The following is an 18,250-nucleotide window of genomic DNA, read 5'->3' as shown; positions in this document are numbered from 1 at the left end:
ATGAAATAACATCTGGAAAATATATTACGCAGTTGCGTGAAGATACGAAGTTTATCTTCGAGTGGTGAATGAATGTATTTTTCAACACAAAGATAAACTTCATATCTTCGCACCAACGTGTAATGTTCTTTATATGCACAGATCTACAAAACAATACGCAAGTTAATCAAGAGTTTTAATTTTGATCCGGTTTGCCATTTTGACAACGCGCGTCTAGTCAACGGGAAAACCCTGGGAGTGAAAGTACCTGGAATTATCCATCCGGACACTTTTTTTTTTCGATGGAATAAAAACATGTTCTATTCCCTTCTCACACGTTTCATTCATTTGATTAGATAGCATGCAATATTGTTAGCATATCGCTTATCCTACATGTATTCCGTCGCTCTACACAATGGAGAATGAGCGTTGAAGATGGCTTACGATATTGCATGGTTGTCAAGACAACATGACGTCACATGTCGGAGATGTAAAACTTCCGCACTAGCGAGCGATTCTAAAACAAACATGGCCGCCAGGTTTGCTTTGTTAAATATGGAACGTTTTGAGAGAATTTTGAAGGAGAGAGACGTGTTAAACACCCGAAAGGAATGTGTATGGAGGAGGAGGATGATATTGGTTGGCTTTTTTTTTTTTCCATGGTGTATCAGGATCATGTTAGCCGAGTGGAATATATCTGACGTACTGTGGAAAAAAAAGCCAGCCAATATTATTTAAATAATGTGGGAAACAAAATGTTTGATATTTTAGATTCTTCAGCGTTTACCTTGATGCTTTCTACACTATTGGCATTATCTTAACCAGCTTCATGAGGGAGTCACCTGGAAAGCTTTTCAGATAACAGATTTGCTTCGTCAAAAGATAATTAGTGGACGAGTTTCTTACCTCCTTAATGCATTTGAAACCCGTAAATAATAATACAAATAGCCTTATTCTATCCACAACTGTAGTAATCCATTCCATACATATTACATCAAGAACCAAACAACTGCGTAAAGAACAAACATCTATCATTACTGATACTGTGTGTTTGTATACAAAACTACATTAGTTAATATTATTAATAATCCCGAGACTGTAGTATTTAATAAAGTAACAGTAATTAGGGATGAAACCCGTCATGAACACACAAACTACAATACACAGATGGATCCGATAAGAGGTACAATGTTTGTTTCTCCCCGTAGACCTTTAGCCAGAAAGGAACGAGATTCTGTGGAATGCAACATGAGCCATTAAAGTGCGAGTGCTGCAGGTTTTTACCATCATGTGGGTGTGACCGAGCTGTCAGATACGACGCTCAAAGAATGACCACATTCATTAACAACACCGTGTGGAATGTGGGAAGTAGAACCAAGTAAATTAGTGAGAAGGTACAGTACATCTCAACCAAGCATGAGCAAAAATATTACATTAAAAACCACTTCAGGTTTAAATCCGAATTATAGATACAGATACGGATATTCGGAGCGGTAAACAGATACACACTGCAAAAAAAAGAAATGAAAATATTCTGAATACACACGCACTACTTATTATTAGATTATTCTTATGGTGGATGTCATGACCAAAAGGTTAAAGAAGCAGCTTTGGGACCAAAAAGTTGCCGGTTCGATTCCCTGGACCAGCAGGAATGGCGGAAGTGCCCTTGACCAAAGCACCGAACCCCCAACTGCTCCCCAGGCTGTTCAAATCAAATAAACGATCATTCAGCTTCTATTTAGATACTTTTGACACACTTCAGGGAGATCATTGTTTCTTGAAATAAATGCCTGAAATTCAAAAAATAATCTGCCAATAGTCATTGGCTAGACTTTTTCGAACTTGAAACGAATAAAAATAGGTTTAGTAAATCATACATTTGGTTTACTGGACTGTTTTTATAACAGGAAATGTGAGCAATTAATAATTACCATTATCAAGATGTTTTCATTGATTGTGAATGAATAATGGTTTATTAATGCTAATTGGCGTTGTAGGACTCCAGACCGGGGTCAAGACCACTTTTTGAAGGTCTCTGTCTTGTCTCGAAATCAACCACGTTTTTACTCGGTCTTGTCTTGGACGTAGAGGACTCTGGATTTTATTTCAAGACCACAATTGTTGGGATTTCACTCAACTACCGGCGCATTGTCTGATTTATTTGTTAATATTTTTACTGTGATTAGATGTAAAACTTCCTGCTTCAAATGGGACCAATAATGTGACTCCGTGCCAATTCGAAAATTTTCTTTCTGTTAACAGCTGTCACCCCTCTCCCACCCCCTGTACACCCACTGGTCTGGTCCTGGTCTTGACTCTGTCTTGCCCTGCCTTGGTCTTGACTTGATCTCAACCCCTCAAACTCTTGGTCTTGTCTTGGTTTCGATACTCTCTCATCTTGGTCTTGACTTGATCTCAACCCTTCAAAGTCTTGATCTTGTCTTGGTCTCAATACACTCTGGTCTCGACTTGATCTCAAACTTTTGGTCTTGTCTCGGTCTCAATACCCTCTGGTCTTGGTCTTGACTTGGTCTCAACCCCTTAAAGTCTAGGTGGTCTCGACTACAACATTTAATGCTAACTTCAGCATTTGTTCATGTTAATTAATGTATAGTGGTGCTGTATTTCACAGAGAGACTTAGATTTACTGCTTTTCAGTGGTTAGCTGGTGTGCGTCTTACCTGTGAGGCCATATCGATCAGGGTGTTGATTTGTAGATTTGATCCCTCGGATGTTTTCAGAAAATCCACCAGGCTGCCTATAGAAAAAAACAAAGTGCATGCATTATCAGTCAAATTCAACACTGCTAGAAAACTAAACATTTCTTGGACAAGATATGGAGGTTTGGTTATACAAGATAATAGCAGGAAGAATCAGAATCTCTATCTTTCGCCAAGTACGTTAGACGTATGAGGAATTTGTTTTGGAGGGTTTACACGTATGCAAATATGCATTTAAATAATTTGTTTTAAATAAAAATAGTATAATAGAATAAAATGTTGGACACAATATCTACTCTTTATATAATTTATATGCAATTTATATACATGGTGCTTGTCCAAAGCACAATATCTACAGTGTATTCTATGTATTATATTGAAGCAGGTCTAGGATTTGACCCCTGAGGGACACCTTATGTAATGAGGCCATTTTATATTTGTTTTATTAAGGGCAGTCCATGACTCATCATTGTGCATGGCAGAAGTTAAATCTGTAAACAAAACAAGGAAAATGGGCCATTTTTGTGCTTTCAGGTCCAGTTAAAGATTAATAAAAACTTTGAAAACAAGGCCAAGAAACGCACAGTAACGAGAAATGAGGGTTCACAATGAAACTGTCCGGTATACATAATCACTGAGCTAACATGGAACAGGTGCACACCATAGAATAACAAACGATGGATAGGGATAGGAGGTGGAGACACAAACAGAAACCAAAATATTGTCACCATGGGAACCGTGACATGAATGGGGAAGTACTGACAAAGAGAGTGCACTAAAACATGATGAAAATCTGAACTTTGACCTTAGCGGTGAAAGGATTTAGGGAAAACCAGCAGGCCGTTATCCAGAGCCGTGGGTGGGGGTGTGTTTGTTTGCTTGAATGGGAAAAAACGCAAGACTTTGTATTGCATACAAATAAATCCAACCAGCTGGCGTAACTGATAATGGGGATAACACTGGATATGCTGCAGAAGAATTCCAACAGTTGAAATAAAGAGGGAATTTCATTAGTTATAGAAGAATGACCTTCAGTTTCACCCTCAATGTTTTGCTAAATGCACAGACGAAGGGAAGGGAGGCGGCAGACTAACAAATGATATTTTGCTGCCAAGGGTCTTCCAGGCTTGATCGAAGGGCATAAATAGAAACAGAAAAGGTTTAGATTCTAAAAGGAGAACACAACATTCTCAGGAAATCCCGCACTCCGTTACCATGATGTACAGCTTCATGCTTCTGAGATGTGTAGTTGGAAAAAGAGGAATCATTCTGCACTTAGGAACTTCCTTTCAGGGGAGTGAGGAAAAGAAGTCAGGAAAAAGCACTTGGAAGAACTCCAGCCTTGACATGTCAAGGGCAAAGCGTAGGTCAAGTTTAGATAATGCTTTTGTGTTTTGGAAGCTGGTCTCTTCTAAAATTAGTGACTTTGGCAAGCAGGAATGATGGTTCTGCTTTGCATCTCACCTTAAAGGAGACATATATTATGAAAAACTCACTTTTTCAGTGTTTGTCCACATACAACCTAAAGTTTAAAGAAGCAGCCCTGGGCCCAAAGGGTCACTGGTTTGATTCCCTGGGTCAGGTCAGGTCTCTTGACTTGCTACTGGTAAACCATGCAAATCGTTACAACCTGTTCATGGGTCGAGTGGTTGGTGACCACTCTACCAATTCTTGACTGGTGTAGGAGGGCGGGTGGACACCCAGTAGCACGAAAAACGAGCTGTCAAAGGGCGGAAGAGCTTTCACTAAGCCAACAGCCATCTGCCTAAACCACTGAAGGAGTTGCGCCCTTGGTGTATTTTAGCAATCGACAAGATCATGATGTTCGATTCCCTGGACCAACAAAAAACTCCATGGCTGAAGTGCCCTTGAGCAAGGCACCTAACCCCAACTGCTCCCCAGGCCCTGGGCGTCTATCTGTGTGTGCTCGTTGTACGTTGCTCTAGATAAGAGTCTTTACTAAAAGCTTGTAGTGTAATGTACATTTGAGTATCTGGAGTGTCTACCAATTGACAGACTCTGAAATAAGACACCCAGTCAGTCTCTTTTGGGCTGCCTGTTTCAGAAAACATGTTTTGGCAGCAGGGGCATGGTCGAGCGTCATCTGTTGATGGAGAGGAGGCAGGTAGAACCAGCAGGTAACATGTAATAATAACCAGAATGTCAAGGATGTAGTAACTCATCCGGCCTGCCATCAAACAGAACTGAAATGGAACGACGTGAGACAGAACCAACCTCCACCACAAATTGTTTACAACAGGAAACTCAACAAAGGACTACATTTTGTTCCCCGAGTGAAGATCGACCCAAAACATTGATCAGAACTGGAATCAGGTGAGAAATGAGAGAGGAGATACAATTCTAGTCAGAAGGAAATTTGTCAAGTTGACCTAATTACTAATTTGTTAGCAAAAGCTTGACAAAACGATGACCAAGTTTTGTGCGGAGTGATGAGTTCTTTCAAATAAAATGATCGGAACGGAAATCCGTGGAGAACTGACGGAGAAGATACGATTTAACTGAATTGTGGATGACGGATGGACACCATGGTAGACTGGTACCAAAATCCAGAATTGTGACACCCAAAGACATTTTTGAGACAAAGTCGGCAAACAGTCTTTTGTCAATTTGGGTGTGCCGAATTCAAATCTGCAATATGCCGAGCTCTATCTGACCTCTGTTGACCTCTAGAGGTCATTGAACTTTGGGCCTGTAAACGTCTCAGCTGAACCCAGTTTCTCAGCTTTCTAAGGAATGAAATGTACTAAAATGATTAATGAAGTTAGCAAATGGCCTTGTTTGTTAAATGTTTGGGTGCTGAATTCATTTTTCATTTGTAAAACGACATATGACCTCTGATAACCTCAAGGTCATTAAACTTGGCCTATTGAGGTATTTCACCTGACGTCACAGGGTCACGTGACGCCCCGGTGTCCACCATTTTGGACGGCAAGCTAGTTAATGTCAACAACAGTAGCTAGTATGTTACTGTAGCAATATTTACGTTCAGTCATTTGGATGACTGTTAAAACCTTTCAGTCTCAAGTTTTTCCTTTACTGGATTTACTAGTTTACTGAGCGAGCGCGCGATGGCTCCCGGCTCGGCCGGAGAGGGCGCGATGGCTCCCGGCTCGGCCGGAGAGCGCGCGATGGCTCCCGGCTCGGCCGGAGAGGGCGCGATGGCTCCCGGCTCGGCCGCCGAGCGCGCTAGCTCAGTAAACTAGTAAATCCAGTAAAGGAAAAACTTGAGACTGAAAGGTTTTAACAGTCATCCAAATGACTGAACATAAACATTGCTACAGTAACATACTAGCTATGATGTTGTTGACATTAGCTAGTGCTAACAGCTAGCTGCTAGTACACTGCTACAACACAGACACCGACCCTAATAATACAGTTCTTAGTCATTGCCTGGTCACAGCAAATTTATAACGGGCCATGTCTCAACAGACTAAGAAGTTATTTCAATGCCATTTAATAACATTTTGTTTATCCTGAGGACCGAAAGTAAATGAAAATGTGAACAAACCTTAGCTGTAATAAGATGGCGACCACCGGCTCCAGGGACGACCCGCTGATGTAGGCATGTTACCCAGCCTGACACAAAATATTTGTAGGCATCCAAACTCTTATACGCTTTCAGATCAATACCTGTGTATGGCGATGGGTTTTTAACGACATAGGTATACAGATCATGTGGGCCGAAGTCAGGTAAAGACGAGGGCTTCGTGTACTTCCGTACGTCAGTGAACAATCCTGGTGGAAGCAGGTAAACGTCGTTCTCTAAGCCTGCTAACCTCAATTTTTGCAAATACCTCTCCCTCTGCTCGCCCTGTAAATGCCCTACGTCGCTGGATAGTGAAGGTGTTTTCTGCATCTCGCTCCTTTTTCTTTTATGTTTTTCGTTTGTCGCCTTCCTCGCATTCAAACTGATTCGAGCCGTGCCGTCCAAAATGGCAGTATCACGTGACTTGGTCACGTGAGTGAAATACCTCAATAGGCCTATGCATTTAACGGCATTTTTAAACTGACTTTACTCCCCCAAAAAGAATATGAACAGACAAAAAACAAATGGAAAGGAGCAAATACAACATTAAATGCCAGTCCATGTGACTTACTTTTCACAATGAGAATGCCTAGGCGATCACCTTACATAACATTGCATTACATTTAGCGGTTATTGTTTATACAAAGCTACTGAAAAAAGGACAGATTCAACAGCATACAAAACGTGGGGGCGTACAGGGTATACAGGTTAACCAGGGTTAGTATATATGAGAGTTTTTTGCTTTGTTGTTGGTTTTTTGTAAAGGCTTTACCCCGTTTAAAACAAACAACAAAGAAAAAAACTCTCATATATACTAACCCTGATTAACCTGTATACCCTGTACGCCCCCACATTTTGTATGCTGCTGAATCTGTCCTTTTTTCAGTAGCTTTGTATAAACAATAACCGCTAAATGTAATGCAATGTTATGTAAGGTGATCGCCTAGGCATTCTCATTGTGAAAAGTAAGTCACATGGACTGGCATTTAATGTTGTATTTGTTCCTTTCTATTTGTTTTTTGTCTGTTCATATTCTTTTTGGGGGAGTAAAGTCAGTTTAAAAATGCCGTTAAATGCATAGGCCTATAGGCCAAGTTTAATGACCTTGAGGTTATCAGAGGTCATATGTCGTTTTACAAATGAAAAATGAATTCAGCACCCAAACATTTAACAAACAAGGCCGTTTGCTAACTTCATTAATCATTTTAGTGCATTTCATTCCTTAGAAAGCTGAGAAACTGGGTTCAGCTGAGACGTTTACAGGCCCAAAGTTCAATGACCTCTAGAGGTCAACAGAGGTCAGATAGAGCTCGGCATATTGCAGATTTGAATTCGGCACACCCAAATTGACAAAATAAGACTGTTTGCCGACTTTGTCTCAAAAATGCCTTTAACTCCTTAAATAAGCACTTTTTTGAATTTTGGTACCAGTCTATGTCAACAGCTCATCGCTCGATACCTTATGGCCAGATGAGCTCATGAGTCTTACCTAGAGTTGTCACAAGTCTGTCTCCCTTTCCCTCATTTCCCTCAAATTGTGGAAGTGTGACACATGAGCTTCAACAAGACATTCAGATTTCTCTCCCCTTTCTATGTCACAAGATGTTCTCGTTAGCATAATCCCACCCCCCTCATCTGAATATCTCAACTCGCAGCTTGAGCGCTGCCCTTGCAAATGAATATTCATGAGGAAAGTGCTACCTGATTGTCCACCAGAAGACGGGGTGGAGTCATCAGTGGCTCGTTATCATTTAAAGGAACAGGCCGTGCCTCAAATCAGTCGCTTGGAGCGTGAGAATGAAGCTGTGGTGGTTTATTTTGACCCAAGCATTTCAGAGATTTCATTCAGACCTCAGGGAACTGTCTCAGCTTGTGAAAAAGGGGTATAATGTGTCACCTTTAACAACCTTAACAAGTGTGGGTTTGCAAATCTGCCTTTGTGATTATTGTGAGTGAGCGCACACTGTGGACGAGAGAGAGAGAGAGAGGAGAGGCCGGCCGAGCTACGACACAAGCACCGATTGTCTCTTCGAAACTAAAAAGATGATCACATCACTTCTCGATGAAGGCGCTTTTGTTGCGAGGGCTTTCAAGAGGAACAGCATGTGCCGGGATTCACATGATAGTCCATACGGGATGAGAGCAAAAGTAGCACCGTGATTGTGACCATGCAACTGAGAGCAGAGCATGCGCTAATATAGTGCATGATCCAGTCCCAAAAAGTGTCTCAACTCCTCCGTAAAATACTTTTTAACCATGGTGTCCGAGTGATAAAAATTACAAAACAAATGCAACCAGGAGATATGGTGCCTGTAATAAGGAATAACACACTCCGTATTGTCTCATCTCGTTATCTCTATCCTGTTCTACAGGGTCGCAGGCGAGCTGGAGCCTATCCCAGCTGACTACGGGCGAAAGGCGGGGTACACCCTGGACAAGTCGCCAGGTCATCACAGGGCTGACACATAGACAACCATTCACACCTACGCTCAATTTAGAGTCACCAGTTAACCTAACCTGCATGTCTTTGGACTGTGGGGGAAACCGGAGCACCCGGAGGAAACCCATGCGGACACGGGGAGAACATGCAAACTCCGCACAGAAAGGCCCTCGCCGGCCATGGGGCTCGAACCCGGACCTTCTTGCTGTGAGGCGACAGCACTAACCACTATACCACCGTGCCGCCACTCCGTATTGTGAAATAGGAAAAAAGTTGATTATTTGCCTATAACGGCATGACCTGAAGAGTTTTATTCCTCTTACACTCCAGCAATTTTACAATGTTGGGGAGCGTCTGCAAAACCTATTAGTTCCTGTTCTCACTTACATTACAGCAACTGTAAACAGTCATTCCCTCACCACCCTCATCATGTTACGACCCCCCCCCCCCCCCCCCCCACAAAGCGTAAACTCCTCGGTCCTGAAAACGCTGTAAACCTTACCGTAAAGTTTTGACTCTTACCAAGCGCCGACACTGGAGACTCCTTGCATAAACGTTAAATTAACATCTTCGTACTTTAAGAAAATTCACCAGATCAAAATATTATACTGCATTTGGTTTGTGGTTGATTCTACATGTAATTTATCATCATATGGATTATTATTAATGGCTTATAAACTGAGCGGAAGGTCTTTACGGGAAAATATCAGACCGAGGTCTTGACAGTACAGTCCGTACAAAAAGACCTCGGCCTGATATTTTCCCATAAAAAACAAGCAAGCGAGGTTAATAAGGAGTTTTTTTTTTTTTTTTTTTTTTTTTTTAATTTCTAAGATTATAATGAGGCGTGACGCTGCTTTCAGTCATGTCATATTTGTAACGTAGTTGAGTCACGCACACAATAAATGGCTCGCGGTTTCAGAACTGAGTTTCTGTTAGCGGTTCGCGGTTACTGAATGCTCTTCGTTGCTCATTTCTTGAATAACTCGCTGATTCTTGTTTGTTTTTTGCGTTTCGGATGTTTTTGATTTTCTAATTCTTTTATTGTTTTGTTTGTTTTTTGCAATATTGAAAGCTGTTACCTTGGGAAGAAAGTCCGTAATCGCCTACGGGCATTACGGGAAAATTCTGCCCGCCAAGAAACCGATCAGAGCGCACGATTTTACCAGAAGTAGCTCATGCCATATAATAATTATTCGTTAATAATTTACCAACCGAGCAAATTGACACATTTGTGGTTTGTTGCTAAAAAGCTGACGGATTTGTCTTATTAACTTCAAGAGGAAATGATGGGATGACTCTTTATAGCTGTTGTGAAGTAAATGGTTTGTAGACAAATGATATCCGTAATTTCGAATGCAACTAGGAACACTCATCCATCCATCCATCCATCCATCCATTCACCTGCTGTTTTGTTTGATGCAGTTCTCTAATCAGCCGATCCCTTGACAGCAGCACGATGCATCAAATAAATCACGCAGATACAAATCAAGAGCTTCAGTTAATTAATGTTAACGATGTTCGAACATCAGAATGGGAAAAATTGTGATCTCGCAGTGAAGTGTGACTTTCTTTCTTTCACTGTGGTATGGGTGTTGGTTTGAGCCAGATGAGTATGAGGTTTGAGTATTTCAGAAACTGCTGATCTCCTTCCTGGGGTTTTTACACACAACAGTCTGTAGAGTTTACACAGAATGGTGCCGAAAACAAAAAACATCATCGAGTTGAGTGAGTTAGCGAGCAACAGTTCTGTGGGTGGAAAGTAAACAAACGCCTTGTTGATAAGAGGTCAGAGGTAAATGGCCAGATTGAGCAGTTTGGCCAGGAAAGAAGGCTACAGTAACTCATATAATCACTCTTTACAAGCGTGGTGAGCAGAAAAGCATCTCGGCACGCAACAGGAGAAAGAACAACACGTTGGGTTCCACTCCTGCAGCCAAGAACAGGAATCTTAATACATTTTTAAAATGTTAACGTTGGTATACTGCTGTCGTTTAGGAGAAATCAAACATCACAAGATGTGCTTTTATAGCAAAATAATCAACTTTGGAGTAATAACACGGATGCAAAGATTTTTAATCCCAATGTAAAGCATGTCAAAGATTAAACGACACTGATGCTACACTACTGTTCAAAAGTTTGGGGTCACTTTGAAATGTCCTTATTTTTGAAAGAAAAGCACTGTTCTTTTCAATGAAGATCACTTTAAACTAATCAGAAATCCACTCTATACATTGCTAATGTGGTAAATGACTATTCTAGCTGCAAATGTCTGGTTTTTGGTGCATACATTTTTTTTTTCTCTCCATGCTTCCACGGAAGGCGGTCGCATTTCTGCTCTCCCTCTCCTTCCTTTTTTTTCCCTGCTTGTGCTTCTGTGTCTTGTCTCGTCTGCTGTACTTTTTTGAAGAGACTCTCCCTGCATTACTTTCTAAACTAAAAAAGCATGGAATTGATAAACTGGTCTCCTAACGAAATTGACAGTTTTCTCGATGAGAAGTTTGGGTTCGGGGGAACCCGTCTGTCCTGCTGGAACGTTTGCGGCTGGTTACACGATGGACGCGTGGGAGTGGTGGCGGGTCATGTGCCTGGTGATTCTTTCTGTGGAGGACATTGAAGATATCTACCTATTCGGAACCATGATTACAGGACTTTTGCTGATTGGATTAGGCATTGCCCTGGTATATCGAGGAAATCAGACAATGGTGACAGCTGTTCAAAGCCCCACAAAGCTGCCCAATATGATTGGAGTGGTGGGCAAAGCTGTTGGCACTTGGACTGTGGACATTCAGAACTTTAACCACAAAATGGTTATCTCAGAGCAGCTTTCAGCTTTGTAAGGAATACGTTTTTCGGAGATCAATTTGAATAGAATGGACAGATATGGACGAGCGGTGAGGACGTGCAAAGACTGCGTCTGGAAAGACCAAACAATTCATATCTTATCGACATTCGGCGCCTCGAGACAGCTCCGGCCTCGGTTTAGGCCGTTGCTGAGAAAACATTTCCCCCTGAAGGTCACTGCCGGGAGACACACTCATTTCTCAAATAATTAGTTTTCTTTTGTTACAGACATGTAAAAGTTTTTTCCTTTACCTGACATGTTTCGACGGTGTAACTTCCATCTTCATCAGAGGGTCACCCGGATGTTGGTGTGTGACGTGCCTTTATAATCCGCTGAGGTTACGGAGGTGTGACCTCCCTGTCAATATTGACAGGTCAGTCACACCTCCTGCTGTCAGTGTTGCCCCCTCAGGACGGCACTCCAGGTGTGGGAGAGCATGTACGCCCCCTCATCCCTGTTTATTGTTCTTGGGCTACGCTTTCTGATTTCTATTGACTCCTTAATCCAACAGTGGTATCTGTTGTTCTCTTGCTGTATGATCTGAGCATTGTCCCAGTCCATTATATGATTTTTCCCTTCTGCGCCGTCCTGAGGGGGCAACACTGACAGCGGGAGGTGTGACCGACCTGTCGTCAATATTGACAGGGAGGCCACACCTCCGTAACATGAGCGGATTATAAAGGCACGTCACACACCAACATCCGGGTGACCCTCTGATGAAGACGGAAGTTACACTGTCGAAACATGTCAGGTAAAGGTAAAAAGCTTTTACATGTCTGAAACAAAAGAGAACTAATTATTTGATTTAAGAAGACGACATAATGAACGTAATATATATATTTAAACTCTCATTCCTCGAATTCCTCTCTAACTCTCTCTGCGGTCGCCATTTTTACCCCCAGTGTGACAAGCGGGTGCGTGACCAGCGCCTTCATGGCTGCAGGAGCGGACGGCTGCTTGCTTGCTTGCGCTGGATTACCTCCTCTCCTCCCCTCCCCCCCAACCCCTGATTTTCCCCCCCCCTCATGTCCCGTGTTTAAAGTGTACCTGTGTTGTAGTTGTGCTTATGCAAAGGTTTTTTTTAAATGTTCCCACACTGTACTCCTGACAGGAGCATAGTGGGGGGTGTTCTTTTTTTTCCTTATCTCTCCTCATGTTGTGTTTCCTTTTTATCTTTATCCCTGTCTTCCTGTCCTGTCTACCCTATGTCAATTGTATGTTGTATATGTACGGACAGGTTGACGGCTAATTTCGCTGGTACATGTGACTAGTGACAGTAAAGGGCATCATCATCATCATAGGTGTATAGAGGCCCATTTCCAGCAACTCTCACTCCAGTGTTCTAATGGTACAATGTGTTTGCTCATTGCCTCAGAAGGCTAATGGATGATTAGAAAACCCTTGTACAATCATGTTAGCACAGCTGAAAACAGTTGAGCTCTTTAGAGAAGCTATAAAACTGACCTTCCTTTGAGCAGATTGAGTTTCTGGAGCATCACATTTGTGGGGTCGATTAAATGCTCAAAATGGCCAGAAAAATGTCTCGACTATATTTTCTATTCATTTTACAACTTATGGTGGGAAATAAAAGTGTGACTTTTCATGGAAAACACAAAATTGTCTGGGTGACCCCAAACTTTTGAATGGTAGTGTATGTGGATCCAGAACCCAGATATGTATGCAGATCTGGGATTATTTATTATTATTATTATTTTTTTGCCTGTTCCCAACGTAACTCAAAGTAGTGAACGGATTTGGATGAAATTTGGTGTACAGCTTTATTATTATCTTAAGTTCCAGTGATTCTGATTTTGATGCTGATATGTGGCTTGGTGGAGGTATGGACTCGACTCTACCGAGTGCCTTCTAGTTTTCTTTGTCTGTATTAATCTACTGTACTTCACTAGCTACAGTGGTGCTTGAAAGTTTGTGAACCCTTTAGAATTTTCCATATTTCTGCATAAATATGACCTAAAACATCATTTAGATTTTCACACAAGTCTTAAAAGTAGATAAAGAGGACCCAGTTAAACAAATAAGACAAAAATATTATACTTGGTCATTTATTTATTGAGGAAAATGATACAATATTACATATCTGTGAGTGGCAAAAGTATGTGAACCTTGGCTTTCAGTATGTGGTGTGACCCCCTTGTGCAGCAATAACTGCAACTAAACATTTCTGGTAACTGTTGATCAGTCCTGCACACCAGCTTGGAGGAATTTTAGCCCATTCCTCCGTACAGAACACCTCACATGGGTTTCCTCACATGAACTGCTCACTTCAGGTCCTTCCACAACATTTTGATTGAATTAAGGTCAGGACTTTGACTTGGCCATTCCAAAACATTAACTTTATTCTTCTTTAACCATTCTTTGGTAGAATGACTTGTGTGCTTAGGGTCATTGTCTTGCTGCATGACCCACCTTCTCTTGAGATTTAGTTCATGGACAGAGGTCCTGACATTTTCCTTTAGAATTTGCTGGTATAATTCAGAATTCATTGTTCCATCAATGATGGCAAGCCGTGCTGGCCCAGATGCAGCAAAACAGGCCCAAACCATGATACTACCACCACCATGTTTCACAGATGGGATAAGGTTCTTATGCTGGAATGCAGTGTTTTCCTTTCTCCAAACATAACGCTTCCCATTTGAAACAAAAAGTTCTATTTTGGTCTCATCCGTCCACAAAACATTTTTCCAATAGCCTTCTGGATTGTCCACGTGATGTTTAGCAAACTGCAGACGAGCAGCAATGTTCTTTTTGGAGAGCAGTGGCTTTCTCCTTGCAACCCTGCCATGCACACCATTGTTGTTCAGTGTTCTCCTGATGGTGGACTCATGAACATTAACATTAGCCAATGTGAGAGAGGCCTTCAGTTGCTTAGAAGTTATCCTGGGGTCCTTTGTGGCCTTTCTGACTATTATATGCCTTGCTCTTGTTGTGATCTTTGTTGGTCAACCACTCCTGGGGAGGGTAACAGTGGTATTGAATTTGCTCCATTTGTACACAATCTGTCTGACTGTGGATTGGTGGAGTCCAAACTCTTTAGAGATGGTTTTGTAACCTTTTCCAGCCTGATGAGCATCAACAACCCTTCTTCTGAGGTCTTCAGAAATCTCCTTTGTTCGTGCCATGATACACTTCCACAAATATGTGTTGTGAAGATCAGACTTTGATAGATCCCTGTTCTTTAAATAAAACAGCGTGCCCACTCACACCTGATTGTCATCCCATTGATTGAAAACACCTGACTCTAATTTCACCTTCAAATTAACTGCTAATCCTAGAGGTTCACATACTTTTGCCACTCACAGATATGTAATATTGGATCATTTTCCTCAATAAATAAATAACCAAGTATAATATTTTTGTCTCATTTGTTTAACTGGGTTCTCTTTATCTACTTTTAGGACTTGTGTGAAAATCTGATGATGTTTTAGGTCAAATTTATGCAGAAATATAGAAAATTCTAAAGGCTTCACAAACTTTCAAGCACCACTGTAGTTAGTTCATCATAATTTATTCAATTACTTTAGCTACCTTCTTTTTTAGACAATAAATTTCCAGGCAAGCAAAAATACTGACTGGGAAGCACTTTGTGTAAATTTCCCAGTAATTAATTGATTTGTTCAACAATGAGCAGAATAGAAGAGAAATTTTGCTACTGTACATTAGTTTAAAATTAACATCACTCTGAAGTTCTTAAAAAAATCCCGCGGTATCTCATCTCATTATCTGTAGCCGCTTTATCCTGTTTTACAGGGTCGCAGGCGAGCTGGAGCCTATCCCAGCTGACTACGGGCGAAAGGCGGGGTACACCCTGGACAAGTCGCCAGGTCATCACAGGGCTGACACACAGACACAGACAACCATTCACACTCACATTCACACCTACGCTCAATTTAGAGTCACCAGTTAACCTAACCTGCATGTCTTTGGACTGTGGGGGAAACCGGAGCACCCGGAGGAAACCCACGCAGACACGGGGAGAACATGCAAACTCTGCACAGAAAGGCCCTCGCCGGCCACAGGGCTCGAACTTTTGAACGGTAGTGTACGTTGCTTGACTTCTGCACGCAGACAACACAAAGCAGTTGAGCATGAAACCTCATATTGTTCAGGTAGATGAAAGTTGTTATTATGGGATGTATGGGCTTATTCTTCTCATTGTGAGCGTGTTATGGTTGCTTAGCATTAATAACAATGTGTTCTGTCTCCGTCGTTTCACAGTAAGCCTACAGGCCATTGCGGGTCATAAAGGACACGTCATGTTCATTCCTGCATGGACTTCTCCCAGAAGAGAAGTGCGCACTTCTCCTCCGAAAGAGAAGTGAATCAGCAAACGGGCAGACACTCGGTCCGATTGTTTTCCAAAAACAGACACCAGGTGCAAAACACTTACAATGGTCTCATCTGGCGCATGAATGAGCTGACTTCCCATAACATGACAGCAGACGACAGTCCTACAACCACACCGCAATTCTTTCCCTCAAATAAACGGCACCCTCATGGTTTGCAGTTATGGTGATTTGTGTAGTAGAATTTTCTCTACAAGAAACTTGTAGATGTTCCACTGAGCCATACAATCTCTTTACATGTTCTAGCAATCCAGTTTTAAGGTATTCAAGGCTTCAAGATCCACCTTCGAGTAAGAAAGGAATAATACATTCCCCAATTTTTTTTCTTTCTTTCTTTTTAAATCTACAACCTCGATTACAAAAAGAGTCAGGACACTCTGTAAAACACAAAACAGAATGTGGTGATTTGCAAATCGTGGAAACCCTATGGTTCATTGAAAATAGTACACAGACCACATATGAAATGTTGAAGCTGAGAATTTTTTTTTTTTTTTTTTAAATATATGCTCATTTTGGCGGCACGGTGGTGTAGTGGTTAGTGCTGTCGCCTCACAGCAAGAAGGTCCTGGGTTCAAGCCTTTCTGTGTGGAGTTTGCATGTTCTCCCCGTGTCCGCGTGGGTTTCCTCCGGGTGCTCCGGTTTCCCCCACAGTCCAAAGACATGCAGGTTAGGTTAACTGGTGACTCTAAATTGAGCGTAGGTGTGAATGTGAGTGTGAATGGTTGTCTGTGTCTGTGTGTCAGCCCTGTGATGACCTGGCGACTTGTCCAGGGTGTACCCCGCCTTTCGCCCGTAGTCAGCTGGGATAGGCTCCAGCTTGCCTGCGACCCTGTAGAAGGATAAAGCGGCTAGAGATAATGAGATGAGATGAGATGAATTTGATGTCAGCAACGCGTTTCAAAAAAGTTGGGACGGGGCAACAAAAGACTGGAAAAGTTATGTAATGCTAAAAAAAACAAACAATAATTTGGTTAATTAGCAACAGATCAGTAACATGACTGGGTATAAAAAGAGCATCCCAGAGAGGCGGAGTCTCGCAGAAGTAAAGATGGGGCGGGGTTCACCGCTCTGTGAAAGACTGCGTGGGCAAACAGTGCAACAATTTTATGCTGTGTTCACATATATACCGGTACGAAAGTGGTATAACTGTATCGATACAAAGTATACCGGTACAGTTTAGTGCATCTGTCCACACTAGCGAGAAATGTTTGCGGTTTTCTTTCACGGTAGTTGAAATGCGCGTGTGCGAAATGTTTCCGTGGTTACCGAGTAACTTCCTTCCGAGAATATGGCGGATGAAACAACGTGTGTGTGCTTTTTGTTGTTAATGTACAGTCTGTATTTCTGGTGGTCATTTATTCAGTCGAATTGTATAAAACGCGCGAGGCAGTTGAGAAAGAAACAAAGAAAACGAATCTCCCTTTCTCCCTCTTTCCTTCTCTTCCCCTCCCTTTCTCTCCCTTTTCCCCCTCTTCCTCCTTTCTTCCCCCCTCTTTTCCCCTCCCGCCTTTCTTTGCTCCATGTAGCTCCACGGTTGTTTTGAGCCATTTTGACGTTTTATTTACAGCTGGAAAGCACGGGCGTATTGTATTGTATGAATAACTCGGAAGATGTAGGAATGGTTCATTGCGCTTGCGCATTATATTTGTATCGATACAGAGCCGCTTCATCTGTCCACACTACAGCGAAGCGCTACAGTACTGATACTGTACCGGTATGAAACCCATACGTTTGTGGGTTTCGTACCGATACAGTTATACCGCTACAGTACTGGTATAGTTGCTAGTGTGGACAGGTGTTGCGGTACAAAAGTAGTTTCGTATTGGTACAAAATCCCTAGTGTGAACAGGGTATAAGAATAATGAAACATTCTCAATGTAAAATTGCAAAGAATTCTGGGATCACATCATCAATGGTCCATAATATCATTAAAAGATTCAGAGAATCTGGAGAAATCTCTGTATGCAAGAGACAAGGCTGAAAACTGACACTGGATGCCTGTGATCTTCAGGCCCTCAGGAGACACTGCATTAAAAGCAGACACGTGTCTGTATTGGAAATCACTGTATGGGCTCAGGAACACTTCAGAAAACCATCGTCTGTGAAAACACTTCATTACTGCATCCACAAATGCAAGTTAAAACCAGATATAAACATCTTTTACCATCTTTTACGATGGACTGAGGCGAAGTGGAAAACTGTCCCGAGGTCTGATGAATCAAAAGTAGAAATTCTTTTTAGAAGTCATGGACACCACGTCCTCCAGGCTAAAGAGGAGAGGGACCATCCGGCTTGTTATCAGCGCACAGTTCAAAAGCAGCATCTGTGATGGTATGAGGGGGCGTTAGTGCA

General features: G+C 42.0%; 1 protein-coding gene across 4 annotated transcripts in view; it reads right to left on the bottom strand.

Annotated features, from left to right (window-relative positions):
• lck (LCK proto-oncogene, Src family tyrosine kinase) overlaps window positions 1-18,250 on the bottom strand; it is a 79,635-nt gene that overhangs the window by 7,815 nt on the left and 53,570 nt on the right. For all 4 annotated transcript variants that reach the window (XM_060933308.1, XM_060933310.1, XM_060933311.1 and 1 more), the window contains exon 10: window positions 2,664-2,740. In XM_060933308.1, the coding sequence (XP_060789291.1) occupies window positions 2,664-2,740 (77 nt within the window). The remainder of the gene's footprint in view (window positions 1-2,663; window positions 2,741-18,250) is intronic.

The sequence above is a fragment of the Neoarius graeffei genome, chromosome 11 (assembly GCF_027579695.1).
Source record: "Neoarius graeffei isolate fNeoGra1 chromosome 11, fNeoGra1.pri, whole genome shotgun sequence".
Classification (NCBI taxonomy): domain Eukaryota; kingdom Metazoa; phylum Chordata; class Actinopteri; order Siluriformes; family Ariidae; genus Neoarius; species Neoarius graeffei.
This window is presented reverse-complemented; position numbering and strand designations above follow the sequence as displayed.